At 47.9% G+C, this 18366-nt stretch overlaps 1 protein-coding gene across 25 annotated transcripts in view; it reads left to right on the plus strand.

The window, feature by feature from the left end:
* Positions 1–3493: 3493 nt before the first annotated feature.
* The window catches only part of NCAM1 (neural cell adhesion molecule 1), a 276433-nt gene continuing 261560 nt past the window's right edge, over positions 3494–18366 (plus strand). For all 25 annotated transcript variants that reach the window (XM_057490801.1, XM_057490813.1, XM_057490802.1 and 22 more), the window contains exon 1: positions 3494–4173. In XM_057490801.1, coding sequence (XP_057346784.1) covers positions 4122–4173 — 52 coding nt within the window. In that variant the 5' untranslated portion in view covers positions 3494–4121. The remainder of the gene's footprint in view (positions 4174–18366) is intronic.

The raw sequence follows: 18366 nt of genomic DNA on the forward strand, positions 1-18366 counted from the left end.
CTGGAATACGAGAGGTGAGGAGGGAGCTCTGTGGCCTCACCTTTCACCTCTAGTTCTGTGGTCTCAGTTTTACCTCCTTGTCCTAACACTTTTCTGGATCATGCTGGCTTCAAATGTGAAATTGTGGGACCCCCCCGCCTCCATTTTGTGTCCTCAATCTTGAATGACTATGTCCCCTGCCTCCATTTTGTGTCCTCCATCTTGAATAAGTATGTCCCCTACATGACCCCCTGCCTCCATTTTGTGTCCTCAATCTTGAATGACTATGTCCCCTGCCTCCATTTTGTGTCCTCCATCTTGAATAACTATGTCCCCTACATGACCCCTGCCTCCATTTTGTGTCCTCCATCTTGAATAACTATGTCCCCTACATGACCCCCTGCCTCCATTTTGTTCTTTGTCCTCCATCTTGAGTAAGAAGTTTCCCGCTCAAGCCACGCCCACTCCCGCGGAAACCATGCCCAGCGACCTGCACAACAAGACCCTGACTCTCCTCAGCCAATCAGCTAGGGTCACAATAAACCACACCCCCCTTGGAAAGCCCCTAACTGTTCCAAAAGTATAAAAGCAAAAAGGGAACTTTGTTCAGGGTCTCAGACCGAGTCCGTGTTCTGATGGGCCTCTGAGACCCGAGCTCGAGCCAGCAATAAAGACCCGTTTTGCTCTTGCATCTCGCGACTGAGCCTGGTGACCGCGGCTCCACACGAGGGGCTCAAGGAAACGGGGCACAACAAAATAAAGTTCCTGGGCTACCTGCGAGCCCTGGGTTCACGCCCTGGGTCTCCCTTTCAACAACAGGGAAGAGGCCCTAAATAGGAGTGGTATCGGTGGGGGCACTTTCCTCTAGACAAAGTTCATTTTTCATGTAGTTTAATTTAGACCATAAGGTGTGGTGCTGGTGAGTAAGAGTTAGCAACCGGTTTAACTTACTTGATAGCCTATCAATGAGATCCTCATATTAAAAGGGAAGAACGCCTCCCTCCAAGCCGCCTCCCCTCCAGCCTGCCTCCCTGTCAGCGTCCCGTCATACTGCTCCTCCATCACCACACTGCCCCCCAGAGGGGCGGTCTACACCCTGCCTCCCATTCCCGGCCAAGCTACCCTTTTGTTCCCGGGACAGCGACGTCTCCCTTACCCGCCTTCCACGAAGGCTGCTTTGGCAGAGACCACTAATGGCTTTCCAGTGGTCACCTCTGCAAACTCAAACGGTCATCCTATTTAACCATTTCAAAACTTCTTTAGATTTGGTGATATCACAATGCCTCGACTCTCCTCCTGATAGCATCTATTTCTGTGGCGGTCCCTTCTGCCCACAGCTTCACATTCATGCTCTCTGGGGTCCTCCTCTCTCTCTCTGCCTGCCTTCCGCGCGTCTCCACTTGGATGGCCCTCGACATCTAGAACGACGTCCGGAGCTGACACCCCAGTTCCTTCGCTATCACCTCGTCAGTCTGCCCTTCCTATTCTAGTCCCCGTCACTGTCACCAGCAGCTATTCAATGCCCCCATGGAAGCTTTAGTCACCGCTTTCTCTCGCTCTTGTCAGATATCCCCCATCAGAGAGGTCCTCCCCGGCTTCCCTATACAAGATACTAATCCCTTCCCAGCCGACTCCCTACCCCTGGACCTCTCTTTATTCTCCTTAGCACATATGACCATTTGCATACTAGTTATTTATCTATTCATTTCTATCTTCCCTGTAAGAATGGAAGCCCATGAAGGTGAAGATATTATTTTTGTCCACTGCTCTACCCCAGTGTCTAGAGCAGCGCCAGGGGCTGAGGGACTAACACATAGAGCTTGTGGATGTAGCTATTGACACGAAGAGCTGATGAACTGGAGACAAGTGATGGATCCTGTTAAAAAACATGGGAGATACACATGGAGTGCGGACTGGCATGACTGTGGGGTGGAACTCTAGAATGAGTCATTACGACAGAGAGCGACAGCCACACAGGAAGGGAGGGACTGGAGAGAGAAATTCAATCATGCTGAAGTGAGATAGGATTTCCACACCTGCCTATATTGAAGAGCTAAAAATAGGGACATTTGGGGAGGAAAATAGTGAGGAATCTTTTAATTCTAATAACATGGGCTATAAGGAGGGAGCTTTGCAGAGAAGGGTGTGTCTCTCACTCTCAGTAAATCAGAAATAGAAAACATTTTATTTAGGATGTCCCTTCAGTTTCCTCCTCCCTCAGGCCTGTCCTCATCTTTCCCTGCTATCAAAACCTCTTCTCTAGGAAAGAGTCTAACACATCCATCCATGGAAGTTTATAAGGCTTAAGTGGCAGTTTACATGTGAGCAGAAGCTCATATCTGAAGCAGAAGATGCTTAAAAACAGCAACCATTTAAAAAATTGATGTAATCCATTATCACACAGGGCTAAAAAGAGTGTTCAAAACATATTTATTGAAAGATGTTCAAAAAGCATTACTTATATGATCAAACTCTGGAAACAATGTAGTCATCCAACAATCGGGGTACCACTGAGGAACCATCTGTGTGAAGACACGTGGCTATAAAAAACACTGAGGCAGCCCCTAGGGAAATGCTTATAATGCAACGTGGGAAAACAAACAGGATTCAAATGGCTACTATACTTGGTCAATGAAAAAATCACACGCATTTACAGAAGACTTAGAAAGCCTGTGGCTATCTCTGGAATCTGGGATTTGGAGGTGTTTTGTTCTACTTTTCTGTCTTTTTGAGTTACCTCGATCTGGTATGAGATGACTGTTACAAAAGCAGACGTTGTGAAATTGGTTTGGGGAGGCAGTGTCTAGGGCCCCAGCAGTCGCCGTGCAGTGCGCCCCGCTGGTGGAGCCCACCCGGAGGGGGCAGCCGGCCAGTTCTCGGGTCCTGGGGGCCCAGCAGAGGCCCGGCTCTTCGAGAGCGCTGCCGGTGCGGAGACAAGCGGCCTCTGAAGGCGGAGGCCCTGCCCGGGGGCTCCCGGTGCCGTGCCAGACCGGTCGGCTGTCCCGGAGCCCGGACGGCTGCGCTCCGATCCTGCCTCCCCTTTGTTCCCGAAACGCCAAGGCTCGCTCAGGTGCTGAGACCTGCGTTCGCCCCGCTCCCCGATCCTCGTGCTGGAAACGCAGCTGTAAGATCAGCGGAAACACGCGGGGTGCCTCGGTGATGCCCGCAGGAGCATCTCTGCCAAGTACTTCAGGTCGTGCGTGTCCCATAAAACCGCCACGGAAGGCTCGGCCCTCTTCCAGGGCGCCTGTGAACCAGAACACCCTTCCCTCCACCTCCCCTCGGTTCTCGGAGATTCCTTCCCCGCCTCTGCGTTTCCCCAGCTGGGCAGCCCCCGCCCGCGAGGAGCGCCGCCCCGGATCCGCCGCCAGCGCAGGCACCCGGTCCCCGAGGGCCCCTCCCTCCAGGATTCCCAGTGGCGGAGGGTCCCCTGCCTTCGGGGACTCCGCCGGCCCGCCCCCAGGTCCCCGGGCCCTCCGTCCCCGAGGGTCCTCCCTCCCCGAGAGCCCCCGCCCCTACCACCCTCTTCCCACCGAGGGCCTCCTCCCGCCGAGACCGAAGCGAGCCCGGCGGCCCCTCCCACGCCTCTCCAGTTTCTGATCTCCTGCGCCGCGAAAGCGCCGAGTCCCGACTCTCCAACCGGTGCTGCCGGGACCCCAGGGCCGCCGGGGCGCTCGACCCCTGCGCGTCGTCGGAGCACCGCCCTCCGGCCGAGGAGCCCGGCGGCAGGGCCTGCGGGGGCGGGGGCCCGGGTCCCGGCCCCGCCCGGAGGCCCGCGCGCAAGAGTCGCCTCCGCCGGCAGGCAGCTCCGGGCCGCGTTTTGCAGGCGGCCGCCTCTGTCTCGCGGTGCCCGCCGCCCCCAGCCCGGCACTACTTGGGCCGCGCGGTGGAAGGACACAGTGAGGGCGCCGTCATCGGACGCACGGCGCAAGGATCCGCGCTGCGAGGTGCTGAGGCCGGGCTGTCAGTCACTCGGCGCGGCGCGCGCACGCAGCTCGGCGCGGCTGGCGGGGAGCGAGTCCGCCCAGGTCGCCGTCCTCCGCCGGCAGCCGGCCGCCCCGGGCTGTTGCTCCGCCGCCGTCCGCGCCCGAGGGCACAGGGTCGACCGCGGCACGAGCGTCGCTCGCAGCCAGCAGGGAACAATGCTGCGCACCGAGCATCTCTTCTGGACGTGGCTCCTCCTGGGAACCGCAGGTACATTGAGGAATTCGCACGGAGCCCGACCTGCCGCGGGCCCGTCGCTTGCGCCCCGGACGCTGCTCCTCGGGCGGTTTCCCGCGGTCGTTCCCGCGGGGCCGAGGACGGAGCGCGGCGCCCGCGCACCTCGTGTGCCCGCGGCCCGGCCCCCGGGGCGCTCGGCCGCGCGGGAGGAGGGCGGCGGTCGGCGGGGCCGCAGCGGCGCGAGGAGCGGCGCTCGGGCCGGGCGGGTGGGGGCCTGTCAGCGCCGGGGAGGTGGAACAATGACGCCGGGGCAGCCGCCGGTCGCCGTATCCCCGAGCCTGATAAGCGGGGCTCGGCACGAATAACGGTTCGCGGGCGGGGCCCTGGGCAGCACCCCGGGGTCGTGCGGCCGCACTGCGCCCCCGCCGACGCGACGCCAGCCGTTCTGGGCCGGGGCGCCGGGAGCCGCGAGCCCACCATGGGCCGGAGGGTCGGCGCCGCGTTTGACAGGAGCGGCGGGCGCGGGGGCGCGCGTTTGGGAGCGCCTGTGCGCGCGCGGGGCCGTGTGCACGCGCGAGCCTCCACGCCCGCCGGCCCGCGTCGCACGGCGAGACGAGGGTGGCAGGTGGCCGCCCGGAACGCCGCGCCCCCGCCTCCCTCGGGCGCAGCGCGAACAATGGGGGGCCGAGCGGAGACGGCCGCGGAGCCGCGGCGGGGGGCCCGGCGGGAGGGCCACTCCGTGCGGGGCACGTTCCCCCGGCCCCCGGGGAGCCCCGGACCCGCCGTCCCCACCGTTCCCACCGTCCCCGCCAGCGGCCCCGCCCCGCCCGAGGGTTTGCGCGTCGACGCGGCGGGACTGAAGGGGGAGAAGGCGGCGGGGGCCGCGAGATCCGGGCGGGGTGGGCGCCCGTTCCGCGCGAGCTGCTGCCAGGTGCCGACGCCCCCTGGACGGGCAGCCGGGCTCCCGGCGCGCCCTCCCCGGGCGGCCGCGCCCCCCGCTGCTCGCTCCCGCGGCGGCCAATCAGGGCGAGGCTCCTGGGCGGGAAGCCGCGGGAGGCCGTGTTGCGGCGCGGGTAGCGCCCGGGGCCGCCGGGGCCCCTTCGGCTGCCCCAGCCCGGCGCCCGCCCCGCGCTCTGCCCGCGGTCCCGGGGGTCTTCGGCGGGAGGTGCCCGCGCCTCCTTCGTGCCTGCGTGCGGCCCCCGCCGCCTCCCGCGCGGACACTCGCGCCCGTGGGTCCGGCCGGAGCGCATCTCCTGGGGGGGACGCACCGCCGCGCGTGCGCTGACCCGCGGCCGGGAGGGGGCCGGGGGCCCGGGGCGGGGCCTTGGAGGGGGCGGTGGGCGCCGCGCTTGGGCCGGGGCCGCCCCCGTGTGCCCTTTCCGTGGAGCCCGGGGGTCCGCGCGCTCCCCGCGTGGGGCGTGTTCCCGGGACCTCCTCGCCTCGAGGCGGGGCGTGGCCGCGGGGGACCCGGCCGCCGGCGGGCCTGGGCGCACTCCGGGCTCTGCCTTCCTCCGCCGGGACCGGGAACTGCGGGTGTCTGGATCCCCCGGGGTTCCCGGGTTGGGGTGTTCGCGGCTGCCCAGGCAGGGTGGCATCTGACCCCCGTGACTTGGAAGGACAGCGTCCTCTTTCCCGGCCCGGCGACCATGAAGCAGGGATGGAGGCAGAACGTGAAACACGTCCAAGGATTAACAAAAGAAATTGAACGGGTTCCCAATTTATCTTCCATCCAAATGTTGACTGTACCATAGTTTTAAAAATGGAAGAATTCAAGCCAAAGGGTCAGAATGTGACATACGTACACATTCATTTATTTATTTGCCTCTCGTGTCCCGGGCAGGGGCAGTGGTGGCCCATCTGTGCGGCCCGGCCGGGGACGTGTGCTGAGCCTAGCGTGCCCAGTGAATGGGGTCTGCAGCCCCGCCCTCATTTTGGCGTCTTCTGCTGTTTAGGAATAAAGTGGAAGGATGTGTCATTTCATAGCAAATCTGAGTCTATTCTAAGAGCGATTTTGAATGTTTTGTGGAAAAATTGTTTGAATCGTCTGGAATGGTTGTTAAATCATACGTTTATTTGATAATCTTACAGTTCACTGTCAATTTATCTTCCAAGAGTCAGGGAATGGATAGGACTGTTTTTCTAACAAGATTGTCCTGGATCAAGAACAAAGAGCACCTTGGCTACCTTACAAAAGCCAGCTGGCACATATAGGCATATGTAATAACCCTTATTATGTGAATTAGGATTTGTTTTAGCAAAGCTGGCTGCCAGTACAATTATAGTGAGCAGTATTTTTTGTTGGTTTTCACTTTAAAATCAGAAATGTGTTTTTCTGAACAAAATTTAACTCATTGTAAATAAAGCCATGTTTAAGAATGTGGAAAACCTTTCACAACTCTGTCCAAGAGCCAAGAAGTTAATTTTCTTTCAACAAATATTACATATATTAAAATATTGAAAATAAGTTAAATTTATTTAGAATTCAACAAGAGTTAAACAAAAAGAGGATATAACTCAGACATTGTGAAGTGTGGCCTGCCATTTATTTAATAGTTTTTGAGTTATTCCCACCACAAAGGGTGTAAAAATCTAGCAGTAGATCATAGATGTTTTAGTTTATGTCACTAGTTTAAAACTACATTGTTTTTTCAAGTCAATTTTTCAAGAAGCTCCTCCCTTCTTCCACTAACCGATTGAACTTGATGACTTCTTTCCAGATACCTCTACGTGTGATCTGTTTTTTAAAATAATACTAGAATAGCAGAAAACAGGAGAACATATCCTAGTTCACTAAGGAGGTTCGTCTATGTCTCTATGCGAATTGATTGATTTGTTGATTTAACTGGTGACTGTTTCTTAGGCTTGATAGTTCAAGAATTAAGGAAGTAATTGTTTGCCAAAAAAAAAAAATATTATGGTGTGGGTGTGCTCTTCACAGGGAGTCTGGGCACTTGATCAGGGCAGCAGTAAGAGGGGAGCTCAGTCACATGGAACCTTCCAGTTTGAAGAGATTTGGTGGGTGCTCTCTACAGGATACATTTATCACTGATTGACTTCTCAGATAGGTAATAAGTAACTTAGCAGAAGTAATCTGTGTCTATATTTTTCTGTCGTAGGGAACAGCATCTTAATTGCCTCTCAAAATAAATGGCACTGCTTTGTCATTCAAAAACTAATCTTTAGACGTGACAGATGTTTTTGTTTGCTGCAGAACCCGGTTCCTTATAGACAGCATCTACACTGCTCTACACTGCTTGAAATGGATTTTGGAATTTCTGATCGAACCACTTGATTTTTTAAGGCGACAAAGCCTCTATTTAATATTAGTTTGATGAATTCCCCATATCTTGTCATGAGTGTTAAAGAACTGTGGCCGCTCTCCAGACTAAAAGTGACTTCACGGCTACTGGCAGTCCTTCCTGTCTCCGTGGAAAATAAGTGATGGACTACCTGTTGCTAGAGAACGGTTTGAACTTTCCCTGCCAGGCTTGGGTTTGTGGTGATGGCGGGCAGACCAGTTGGCAGGGAGGGGAGAAAGGGGGCCGCACCTGCTGCCATCTGTCTTCTGGGAACTGTCAGCCTGGGAGGAGACAAAGGCATTTTGCGACTCTCCTGTACCATTTGAGTGTTGAGGTTTTGAGCACACAAGTATTTTATGGTGTCAAGATAAATATTTTAATGTAAATCCCGCAATTGACAATTGTGCAGCTTAGTGATCTAACAAAATATGGGCTAGAAGTGTGTAAAACCTTAAAATGGCAGCAAATCCTGAAGAGGTAGTCTTAGTAAACTAGGCAGTGGGCTACCAACAGACGGTGCTGCTAATGTGAACCAGCTGGCTGGGTAATAATGGTGGCTGTTTGAACTTTGAATAAAAAAGACTGAAGCTAAGATGCCACTAGCTAAGAAGGAAGAAATATGAGTATAATTAAGAAGAGAATTTTATACACCTCTTAAACTGCTTAGCAAGTGTGAGCTCTGTTGTAGGAGGTGGACTCAAGGGAAGGGGGAAATGCCTACGGACCCCTCTGAATCCTAAGGATTGAGTCTCTGAGGTCCAGAGTTTTCTCTATGGGAAAACAATGTAGTGAAACTATTACCAATAATACAGGTAGAAGTTCTTGCTCCCATAGGGCAATAAATCTTCAAGTCAGGCTGAAGGTCACAGGCATGTCACCTGTAGCCCTTTTTGTTACTAAGTCTTGGTGCCAAGCCTTAAAGCTGCTTGTGGATGTGAAGGGCTGTGAATTGGTCCGCCTTCCTTGCAGCGCTGGGCGCTGGCCCTTAGCAGAAGATGCTCCTTGGGGGGGGGGGGGGGGCACCGCCTTTCTGTGTTGGTCTGGGGCCACATGGCAGCCTTTCCGGCAGTTTCAGCCCATCCCACTTAACCCCGCTCCCTCTGGGCCATGTCTGCCTGCAGCCCCTGAGTGAGCCACTCTCAGGATGGCGGCAGGGGTGTTGCTTCAGCTCCTGAGCAGTGGGAGGCTCAAGGAGGAGGACGCTGCAAGGACAAGGGCTTGGCCTGTCTTCTGCTTGTCTGTTTTTGGGAAACAGAGTTTAATTCACCTAACATGCATTCTTTTTCTCCCAGATGTAAGTAAGTGTGCTTTCCTTTCAGTTTAAAGACTGCATCACTAATGTGGCTGGAAAGCCTTCTGTGTAACTGGATCGCACTTCTTGATTGGTAGCTGTGAACACTGTCTGCATCTGGCCCTATTTTCTATTCTGTGTCATTCCTGAGATAACGTGTAATAGCCTTTTGGCATCTGATTGCTCAGCATTTAGGAATAGTCATGGTCAGGTCACATTGTTTGAGATGTGTCACATCACATATTCTTTTAAATAGTTATCAGATGTATTTATTAGGTGCCAGTCTTTTATCATCGGCTCTATGGGGGATTACAAAGGACTGAGACAGCATAATTTCTGCTGTCCAGGAACCCTGGACGTAATGTAGCATGGAGACTAAGAGTGGCCCCCAACCCTTGGCTAAAACCCCAGCCTTCTCCCTTATTAGCTGCCTGATTTGGGGCATGGCATTTAGGGTCTCTAAGTTTGAGTTTCCTCTTCTGTAATATGGGAAGATCAGTACTTGTACAGTTGTTGCGAATATTTTAGAGATCACAGGACTTCAGTATGTGCAAACTGTGTTTGTTAATGAGATGGAGGGTTGACTATGGATCCAGAAAATAACCTTTCAGACGTAGTGCTCTCTTTTGAGAAGGACTTAAAAAAGGGTATTATCAGGATATGACTTCCTCAATGATTAGAACTAGTTTTTAAAAAGTCCACTGTGGAATATGCCTGCTCTGTCATGTGAGTATAAACACTTCAGGGAGAAAGGTGGGCTCTTGATTCGACTGAAATCATTAGCAAGGGGGTAGGTTTAGGTTCCTGGGGCCTGGGGGGTATACAGTTTGAGGGCCCTCTTTAAAGAAAATACAAAACTCTCTTGCTTTTGCAAAATTTGTAAAAAAAGTGGCCATGGGAACACACTGCCAGGGGCCCATCTCCCAGAGCCTTGGATGGAGCCCCTGAGATGGAGGGACTCTGTCAGAAGTGTGGTTTGGGCACTAGAAAACATTGGCTAATTGTTCCCACTTGTTAAACACGAACCTCATAAAGGTGGTTTGTGTAGCGTTTTGAGGATTAGAATCATGTATCAAATCACAGTTATTTTTACAGAGAAGCTATTTGACCGTCATTTTACAGAGAATCTTGAGTGAGATCTGAGGTGACAGTATTTCTCACAGCTGTTATTTTTGTAAATTACTAACTGTAATAAAATAAAGTGATAGCTATTATTATTCAAATGAGTCAGATTTAAGTGCCCTGTTGGTGAGGCAGGAAGTACCTTTGCCAACTAAAGGCATGTGATATTGGAGGAGAGATGGGAGATTTGTTTTAGCCGAGAGGAAATGAAGTGGATATGTAATCCCAATAACTATATCATAATCATCACTATACAGTTCACAGAGTTTTTGATATTTATATTATTTCATTTTCACAGTTTGTATCATTTAGTCTTCATATCATTTATTCAGTAAATATTTATTGAATACTGGATTCTGGCAATATAATGGTAAACTAAACATAAGCTATCCTGTTTTCATGAGCTTCCAGTCTAATAGCGCAGAGGAATATGTACATTAAACAAGTAACACATGCACATATATTTATACTTACGTATTACACAAACTCAGGAAAGGCAGAGGGTGCTGTGAGAGATTATTATCAGGGAGATACCACCTTTGGGTGACTGGGGAGTTGAGGAGGTAATACCAGGTAAAATAGGAAGGACAGATGGTACCCTCATTTAAGGCATGGTTGGTTGACTCCTTAACAAACATTCCTGAATTCCTAAATTTAGCAAACCCTCTTGAAATCTTCAGAAGGTCAAATAGCTTCAGGAATTATGAAGTTGAGTAAGATAAGCCTCTGCCTCTGGAGTTTACCATCCAGTGTGGGAGAGAGACATACTATACTTATAAATAGAGGCATGAATTAAATGCCACCAGAGCCCAAGGAAGGAAGCAATTAGCTCTGCTCGGGTCTCCCTTGCACTGGGCGTGGGGCGTGAGTTTGCCGTCCCTGGATGCGGCAGGAGGAGGCGCTGCAGGCTGAGCTCACTCCCTGAGCAATGTGGGGGATGTGAGTGCATGCAGCAATTCCTAGGGAGGAGTGTGGGGTGCTTGGAAGTAGTGGCCAGAGATTAATGGGGAAAATTCTGTAAGCCAGATTCTCTTAGGTCTTGAAATAGAAACTGAGGCTGAGAAAGACTAAGTGACTCTCACAGGCAAAGCTGGGTCATACTTACCTTGGTTGATTGCATTACATTCTTTTCTAAAGCAAGGATAATTTGAATACACATAGCACCAGAATGTGAATTGCTTGGCTTCTGGACTGAGTCTGACCCAAGTGACGGGGGGGAGTGATATGGTGGAGGGGCAATATCACAAGCTTTGGAGTGGCAGATTGAGGTTGAGTCCAGTAACCATCAGCACCGTTCTGCTAGTTGTTGCCCTTCTGGACCTGCTTCCCTGTCTGTAAAATGGGGATAATGGCATGTCCCTTATTAGGGGTTTTGGTGAGCTTAAATAAAATCACCTATGTAGAACAGGTAATACATAGTAGGTACTCAACAAGTGCCTTTGAAAGTTCATCTTGAAGGGGTATTTTATTTGAAATGTTTCTATGAACATGATGTGCAAAGCTCTGGCTGAGGGGGAACAATATACATCTGGGAATATTGTACTGGTCCTGCAGAGGCTTTCAGATGGCTGGGGAGAAAACAGTACAGACAGTTAGGAAATCATGAAACACTGCCTAAAGGAAGGAGGCAGATACTAAGAGTGAGAATCGTTCAGGAAGCAAAAATCAGTGACTGGTTTTAATGTCTGGAAAAGGTATGAAGGTACTTGATCTGAGCCTACACAGACAGAAGGATAAACGGGGAAAGAAAGGGCTCATTTCTCTGTAGGAGCAGGTAAGTTCTGCTAGAGAACTGGTACTGAAGGGCAGTGAAAGCAGACAGGGTATAAGAGCAGGTCTTACTAAAACTTTAAATGCTAGACAAAGAATGGGGTTCTGCTGTAAACACTGGAGAAATCATTTTTTTAAATATTTAGGAGTAGAGGCAGTGATAGCAACTGAACATCTGCTGTCTAGGCTCTGTGTTTGGTGCAGGCTGTGAATTAGTTGGGACATGCGGGAGAGACTGGTAAGATCACTGTAGGACTTCAGGGAGTCTTGGTTTCACTAGCAGCCACTGTGGTGAGTGGCTGGACAGAGTAGTGGATGATAAAAGCATTTTGCCACCATTCCCTGGGGAGCCCAGAGGCTGGGAGATAGGGGAACCAGTTAAAGCCTGGCTGGAGGTCAGTGACTCTGATGACAGCATCTTGCTTTCTGTGACAGGAAGACTTGTAGGTTGGCTGAGCTTAGATTAAAAGGACTTGAGTTCAAGATTGGCTTTGCTACCAACTAGCGAAGTGAAATTATGTAGGTTAAGTGATTTACCTAATCCTTTAAGCTATAATTTCCTCCTATGAATATGAGAATCAAATAAAATAATATGTGTGAAATGTATGTGAAAACCAAAATACTTCACAACTCTATCTTTTATTAATGGACATGTAGCAGAAAAGAATTATAAAAATCAATTTTTATCTACCAGAGGGGCTTGTTAATGAAATCTAACTATGATACATTTTTATAAAACAGATCATCTCAGAAAGATACACTTGTAAAAACTTTGGATAAGTATTAAAAAGGCACATAGCTGAGATGCTAGAGATGACAAAGCAACCGGCAGGGGCAGACGGCGGGCCCGGAGGGAAGGTGACAGGGAGAGAGGAGAATTCTCTAAGTTACAGACTGGAAGGAGTGAGACGGTCATGATGCTGTCAATACGATGGGGAAATTGAGAAAATGGGTTACCTTGGATAAAAGACAGATGACCTCAGTTTTACACATATTAAGTTTTAAGAAAATTGGGGCATCCTTGTATCTTAGCTTCTAGGTCAGTGTTTTTCAACTGTGGGTGATGAAATCTATTCAGTTGACTTCTACTGGCATGAAAAAGTGGAGGAAGAAGGAACGGACAGAATAGAAAAAAGTGTATGTAGTATGGACAAGGACTTATTGTCCTTGCACTGGACAAGGATTATTCTGTGACATTTTTGTTGACCCAGTTGTGAGAGAAACCATGTATCTTATTAAGACCCAGGTCAAAATAGTTTGAAAGCTAATGTCATAAATGGAGGAACATAGGACTAGAGAGAGTGTAAAAAAGTTTTAGTCAGAGAAGGTCCACGAAAGACATTTAATGGGTTTGGGGAGAAGGAGAGGCAGTGATAGCAAAACCACTTATTAGGCATCTGTGCCGTCTGTTTGCTGCAGGTGTGAAAAGGACACCAAGACTGAGCTACTGTAGCTTGACCTCAGAGGGTTTACTGCCTAATGGAGAAGGGAAAGAATACCAGGGGCTCCTAGTGGCGTCTAAAGCCAGACACATGGCTGAGATCTCGGAGGCAGGATAAAGAGTGCCTGGGTACCAGGGGCATTTGGGGAACTCTTCCCAGCATGAGTGAGAGTTCAAGAAAGCTTTGTGGTAAGGATCTGGCTCTGTGTAGACGAAGCAGGGAGGAGGTAGGTTATGCACTGCATGCTTGAGAGGAAGCTGGAGGGAGCCCAGCTAATAAGACCAAGACAGGTCATAGTAGCTATGTTTTTATCCTTTTGCACTGGGAAGAAGACACAGTGAATTATGACTGGTACATTGTGGAGGCTTTACCATACCCAGATGTATTTATGTTGCAGTATTGATGTAGCATGGAGCATGGTGTCTTGTGCATCGTTGATATTGAATGAAAGGAGGGAACCAGAGCCTAGTAGTGTGAACACTAGGTTAGAGAAGAAGAATGTTAAATGAAAAACACATTGGAAACAAATGGTAGATATAAATATACCTCCAATTTTGTTTCAACAAAATCTCTCTCACTTCTAAAGCTAGAAGAAGATACGTTTTTTATGCCATCTGAATATTCTCTAATGAGCACATATTGCTTTATATTCAGATTGTAAAGCAACTAGTGCCATAAAAAAAGGCAGCACTTAACATGGGGTAAGAGCGTAAGAAAGATGAGACTCAAGCAGAAACTTCGGCTTTGTTTCAGAGCGGAGTGGAGATCTTAGGGTAATTTCAGTTGGACTGTGAAATTCAGGTTTTAGAGTCCAAGATGAGGAGGCTGATGTCCAAGATATTGACCAGAAAGAAGGAAGGAAAGGGCTTTAGGTTGGGGCAAGTCATCCACCTGAAAGCCATCTGTTCGTGTGCAGCTGACGGCAAGGGAATGATCCAGGAGGGGGAGAACGGTGCTGAGCAGACCTCGCAAAGGACAGTGACGGGACGGGTCGGTGTGAGAGCAAGTGAATGACAGTAGAGAGTTTTCCCTCAGTGATTTCATTTATCGTGTGAGATGATAATTTGTAGACACCATTTTGACCTCTGGTATCATTGTCCATGATGTTCATACTTTTTTCTATACTTTTCAAAAATCTGACTGTATAGCAAAATCTTTTGACGTTTGTTCTGCTTATCACCAATTGGTTGTGTTGTTTTTGTCAGGTCAGCAAGGGAGTGGACATGGGTGTGATTGACATTTTATTCATATTGCGTCTGCGAGTGTCCGTTCTGTGCATGAGATGCTGCCATTCACCAGTTAGGTTGCAGTTGTTATGTGAGAATTGGATTCAGGGTTCAAGGTGGAAACCTTAAAGATCTGCTGTCATGGCCCTGAGAAGGCTCAAATCCTGTGCAAGCTCTTTGATCTGAGCTGTGATCACCAACTATCTCCTTTCTGAATTTGCTTTCTTCTGGTGTTGTACGGGTAGTGCATATGGTAGGGGGCGCGTCATGGGCCTTTGACATCAAACTTGCCTTTTGAACCGTGATTCTTCTGTTTTCCATGACCTGGAGCCAGTTATTTAATCTCTCCAACACTCAGTTTATTTATCTGTGAAACACCTAATAGGATTATTGTGAGGACAAAATGATGTAATTCATGCAACTGTCTGGCGCATACTAATCTCATTAATTTTTTTTCCCATTTTCCTTTCTGTTAAAGTTCATAGTGAAGTACAGTTACTGCTGGATTTAAGTATTGATTATAATTAGAAGCACATTTTCCCCCCATTTATTTTCCATTTTCTGGGAGTTCAGGATCACCTTGAGTTGCAACTGAGTTAGAAATGCCGTGGCTGATTGCTCAGATGTTTTACCTCCAGGGAAAGCAAAGTCTAGTTGGTCTTGATTTTAAGAAAAGCAGAGTTTTAAAAAATAAAGTGGTTTATATAGATTGTACTTTCTATTTGCATAAGGTTAATATTAAACCTATCAATTCACCATAGTGTTGAAGCCATAAAATGAAGTGTATTTAAATAATGGTTGCTGCTAAAGATCATATTGGTGACACTTCATTAATATGGAAGTCATTTATCTGGCAACCTTAAATCTTTGGAACATGAAGAATGAAGAATTAAGGGAAAAAATGAAGAAGGGAAAGAGCCTCTGGAAAGCCAAAATAGATATCCTGAAGCCCACGCATTGCATCAGCACTTGGCCCACAGGGAAGCCCTGAAACCTTCATTCAGAAAGTGTCCATAGATTCTTAACTTCCTAGCTTCTACCATATTTAAAAGGGCCCCTAGAATCACATAAGAATCAAGGAAACATGACTGAAAGGTACAGGTACTCTGATAGTAAGAAGATGTGGTGACTAGAACGGATGGAAAAGTATGAAAAGCAAACTCAAGAACACAAAAAGCATGTCAGTCTTAGCTGTTCAGTATTTGGTTAAAAAGAAAGCTCTGTATAATCACTAAATGCCACGGGACTGTATATGACACAGTGCAGTATAAATAATGAGCATTCATAATTAAACCGCATTTGGAAGAGCCAACTGTGGCCCATTCAAGCAGCAGGCAATAGTTAATGTGGATTCTGTTACCAAGCATGAGTTGCATGTTCAGCTCTGTGCTCAGTATTGAAGGAGGTATGATGAGTCTCCATATGGCTGGAAACATAAAACAAACATAAACATAGACACCATTGTCTTCACCAAGGGCAAGTTCAGTGAGAGAGGTGATATAATTAATGTCACTCATCTGGAAAATTCAGTCCTGAGACATTCTAATCTGTAAGAATTTAGAACAAAGGAAATTTCATATTTCATTCTTTAGAGTGACTCTGTTATGTATAACTTCTCAGCTTGGCTTGAATTCCATAGTTATTTACCCTTAAGAAAAGGTGGGTTGGCCAGTTTCTCTCTTCTGTGCTGTAGTTACAATAAGTATAGTTTGAGATTAAAGATCCTAACTATTCAAGCAATTGGAGTTAATTGCTTGTCATTCCTCCTTTTCTTGAATTTAATTTTTATTTTTAGCAAAATGAAATATTGACATTGTTTAAAAAGTTAAATAGTTTAAAAGACTTTCATACAAAACACTGTCTCTGCCCAAAACCTCTCTACCCCTTCTTTTTCCTCCTCACCCTCCCATCTCTGACTTTGACTCCCCTGAAGCAACCACTTTCTACCCATTTAGCTATCTCTACGTTTTTGTCTCCATATTTATACTTCAAAAATTTTTCAGTTTTAAGTGTTACCTACTGACATTTTCCTATCAAGGCTTAGTACTTAGATGCTCCACCTCCTCCTACTTCCTTTACTCTGGCCTCCCAATATAACAGCTTTTCTATTTTCGGTTCAAATACTATTTAATGTTTACATTATTGTGACCATGTAAATATTATTCACAGCTGACCTTTGAGCAATTATACAATTTAATTCCCTTTCTCATACGACTTTCTGTCTTTCCTGGAGTTTATAATGGCCTCAGTTTTCCTTTGTTTAGTTTTCTACATACTCACCACTCATTTATTGTCAGGTTCTCAAACTGAAGTGTAAATATCTCCGTGTGTTCAAACATGGTTGTTTTCTTTCCTCTCCTGCGGACATATATCTTAGATCTTACCCTCCTTCAGTCTAGGCCGCTGGTTTTCTAGACTTGCAGAAATTAATTTATATTTGCCTAGTACACAATTTTGTAGATTGGAAATCATTTTCCCTAAGAATTTTGATGGCATTGCTCCATGTTCTTTAGCTTTCTGTGTTGCATTTGTGAAGTCCAGTGCATCTGGATTTCTGACATTTTGTATGAAACTTGTTTATTTCTCCTCTAGAAGTTTTGCAGTGCTGTGCCTTGATATAGATCTGCTTTTATTACGGGGGTAGCTTCTCAGTGGGCAATCTTAGTCTATCCTTCTGTGCTGCAAATGTTCCTGTGTTATTTATTTGATATTTTTATATCTTTTCTTTTTTCTGGAGTTCTTAATTAGAAATTTGATTGATCATCTACCTAATTTTAAAAAATCTTCTCTTTCCTATTATTCATTTCTTTGTCTTACCAGCCCTCCACCCTTCACTTTCAGAGAGATTTTATGAGCTTTTTGTCAATATCTATATTGAATTTTCTATTTTGTTACCATTTTTAATTTCTAAGAGTTTTTATTGTCTGAATGTCACTTTGGTATTATCCTCTCCTTGTTTATTGATAAAACATCTTTTATATTGCTGAGTATTTTAGAAAATTTTCCATGCTTCCCACACTTTTTCCTCTAAATTGCTCTTTATTGTTTAACATCTCTTCTTGTGTTTCATATTGTTTAAATTCATTTCTCAAATTCTAATGGTCCTTAGCTGTTTATTAGTAATTAGGGGTGAGTCACTGAAAAGCTGTGGGGATCTCTGCATGGGTGGCCCCCGCTGCAGGCTGATCTGTTGAGTGGGGAATGTCCACATCCCTCATTAGCACCTCCATTTCCTCTTGGACTGGTCAGTTTAAGAGAATCTAATATTTTGCAGCCCATGGGGTATAAGTCTGACTGCTGTTTTTCTCTAAGCTGAGTGGGAGAAATGCTTTGGGGGTAGTCAATATTTCATTTACTCCTTATCCAGTGGGTTACTCCTCTCCTCAACAATGCCTGGTATCCCCAAGAACAAAGTCCCTGTGATTTCACCTCTCCAGCATAAAAATGCAGTCTTTTGCTGTAGTGAAGAAGAATTCAGGATGAGAGAAGAGGTACATGGCCCCTACCCTCCTGTGGCTTGTGTGTGTGTGTGTGTGTGTGTGTGTGTGTCTGTGTGTGTGTGTCTGTGTGTGTGTTGGGTTGAAGTTAGTGGGATGAGAGGGAGTGGTGGTCTGAGAAGGATTGTTAGCTTTAATTTTGGAACCTACTGTGAGAATCTGCTGATGATGTCTGTTTCAGGGTTCATAATTGCTATGAGTCAAAGCAGACTTTTGAAATCTTTTACATGTTTTAGTACAGAATTTTTGGGATTCAATAAGGCTTGCAGAGTTCTTAAAGGAAAGGGTAAGTTTCCAGGAGTGCATCAAAGGCAAAGACTGGAGATGAATGTTAAGGCAACCTCAAGGGAACTTGCAATTCAGGGAGTTATGGCTGGCCTCAGATTTTTCAAGAAACTTTTCTGAACTAAGGAGCCCTCAAACAATTCCAGGGTGGCCTGAGACTCCACATTTCTTGGATATAAAGGCATAAGCTTGGCAGGGATGCTGTGAACCAGAATAAGAGCAGTTTCATGAACACATTAGCAAATGGCTGTGCCTCAGACTTGTTGGGTGGCAGGAACATTTACTAGAAACATC

The sequence above is a fragment of the Manis pentadactyla genome, chromosome 13 (assembly GCF_030020395.1).
Source record: "Manis pentadactyla isolate mManPen7 chromosome 13, mManPen7.hap1, whole genome shotgun sequence".
NCBI classification, from domain to species: domain Eukaryota; kingdom Metazoa; phylum Chordata; class Mammalia; order Pholidota; family Manidae; genus Manis; species Manis pentadactyla.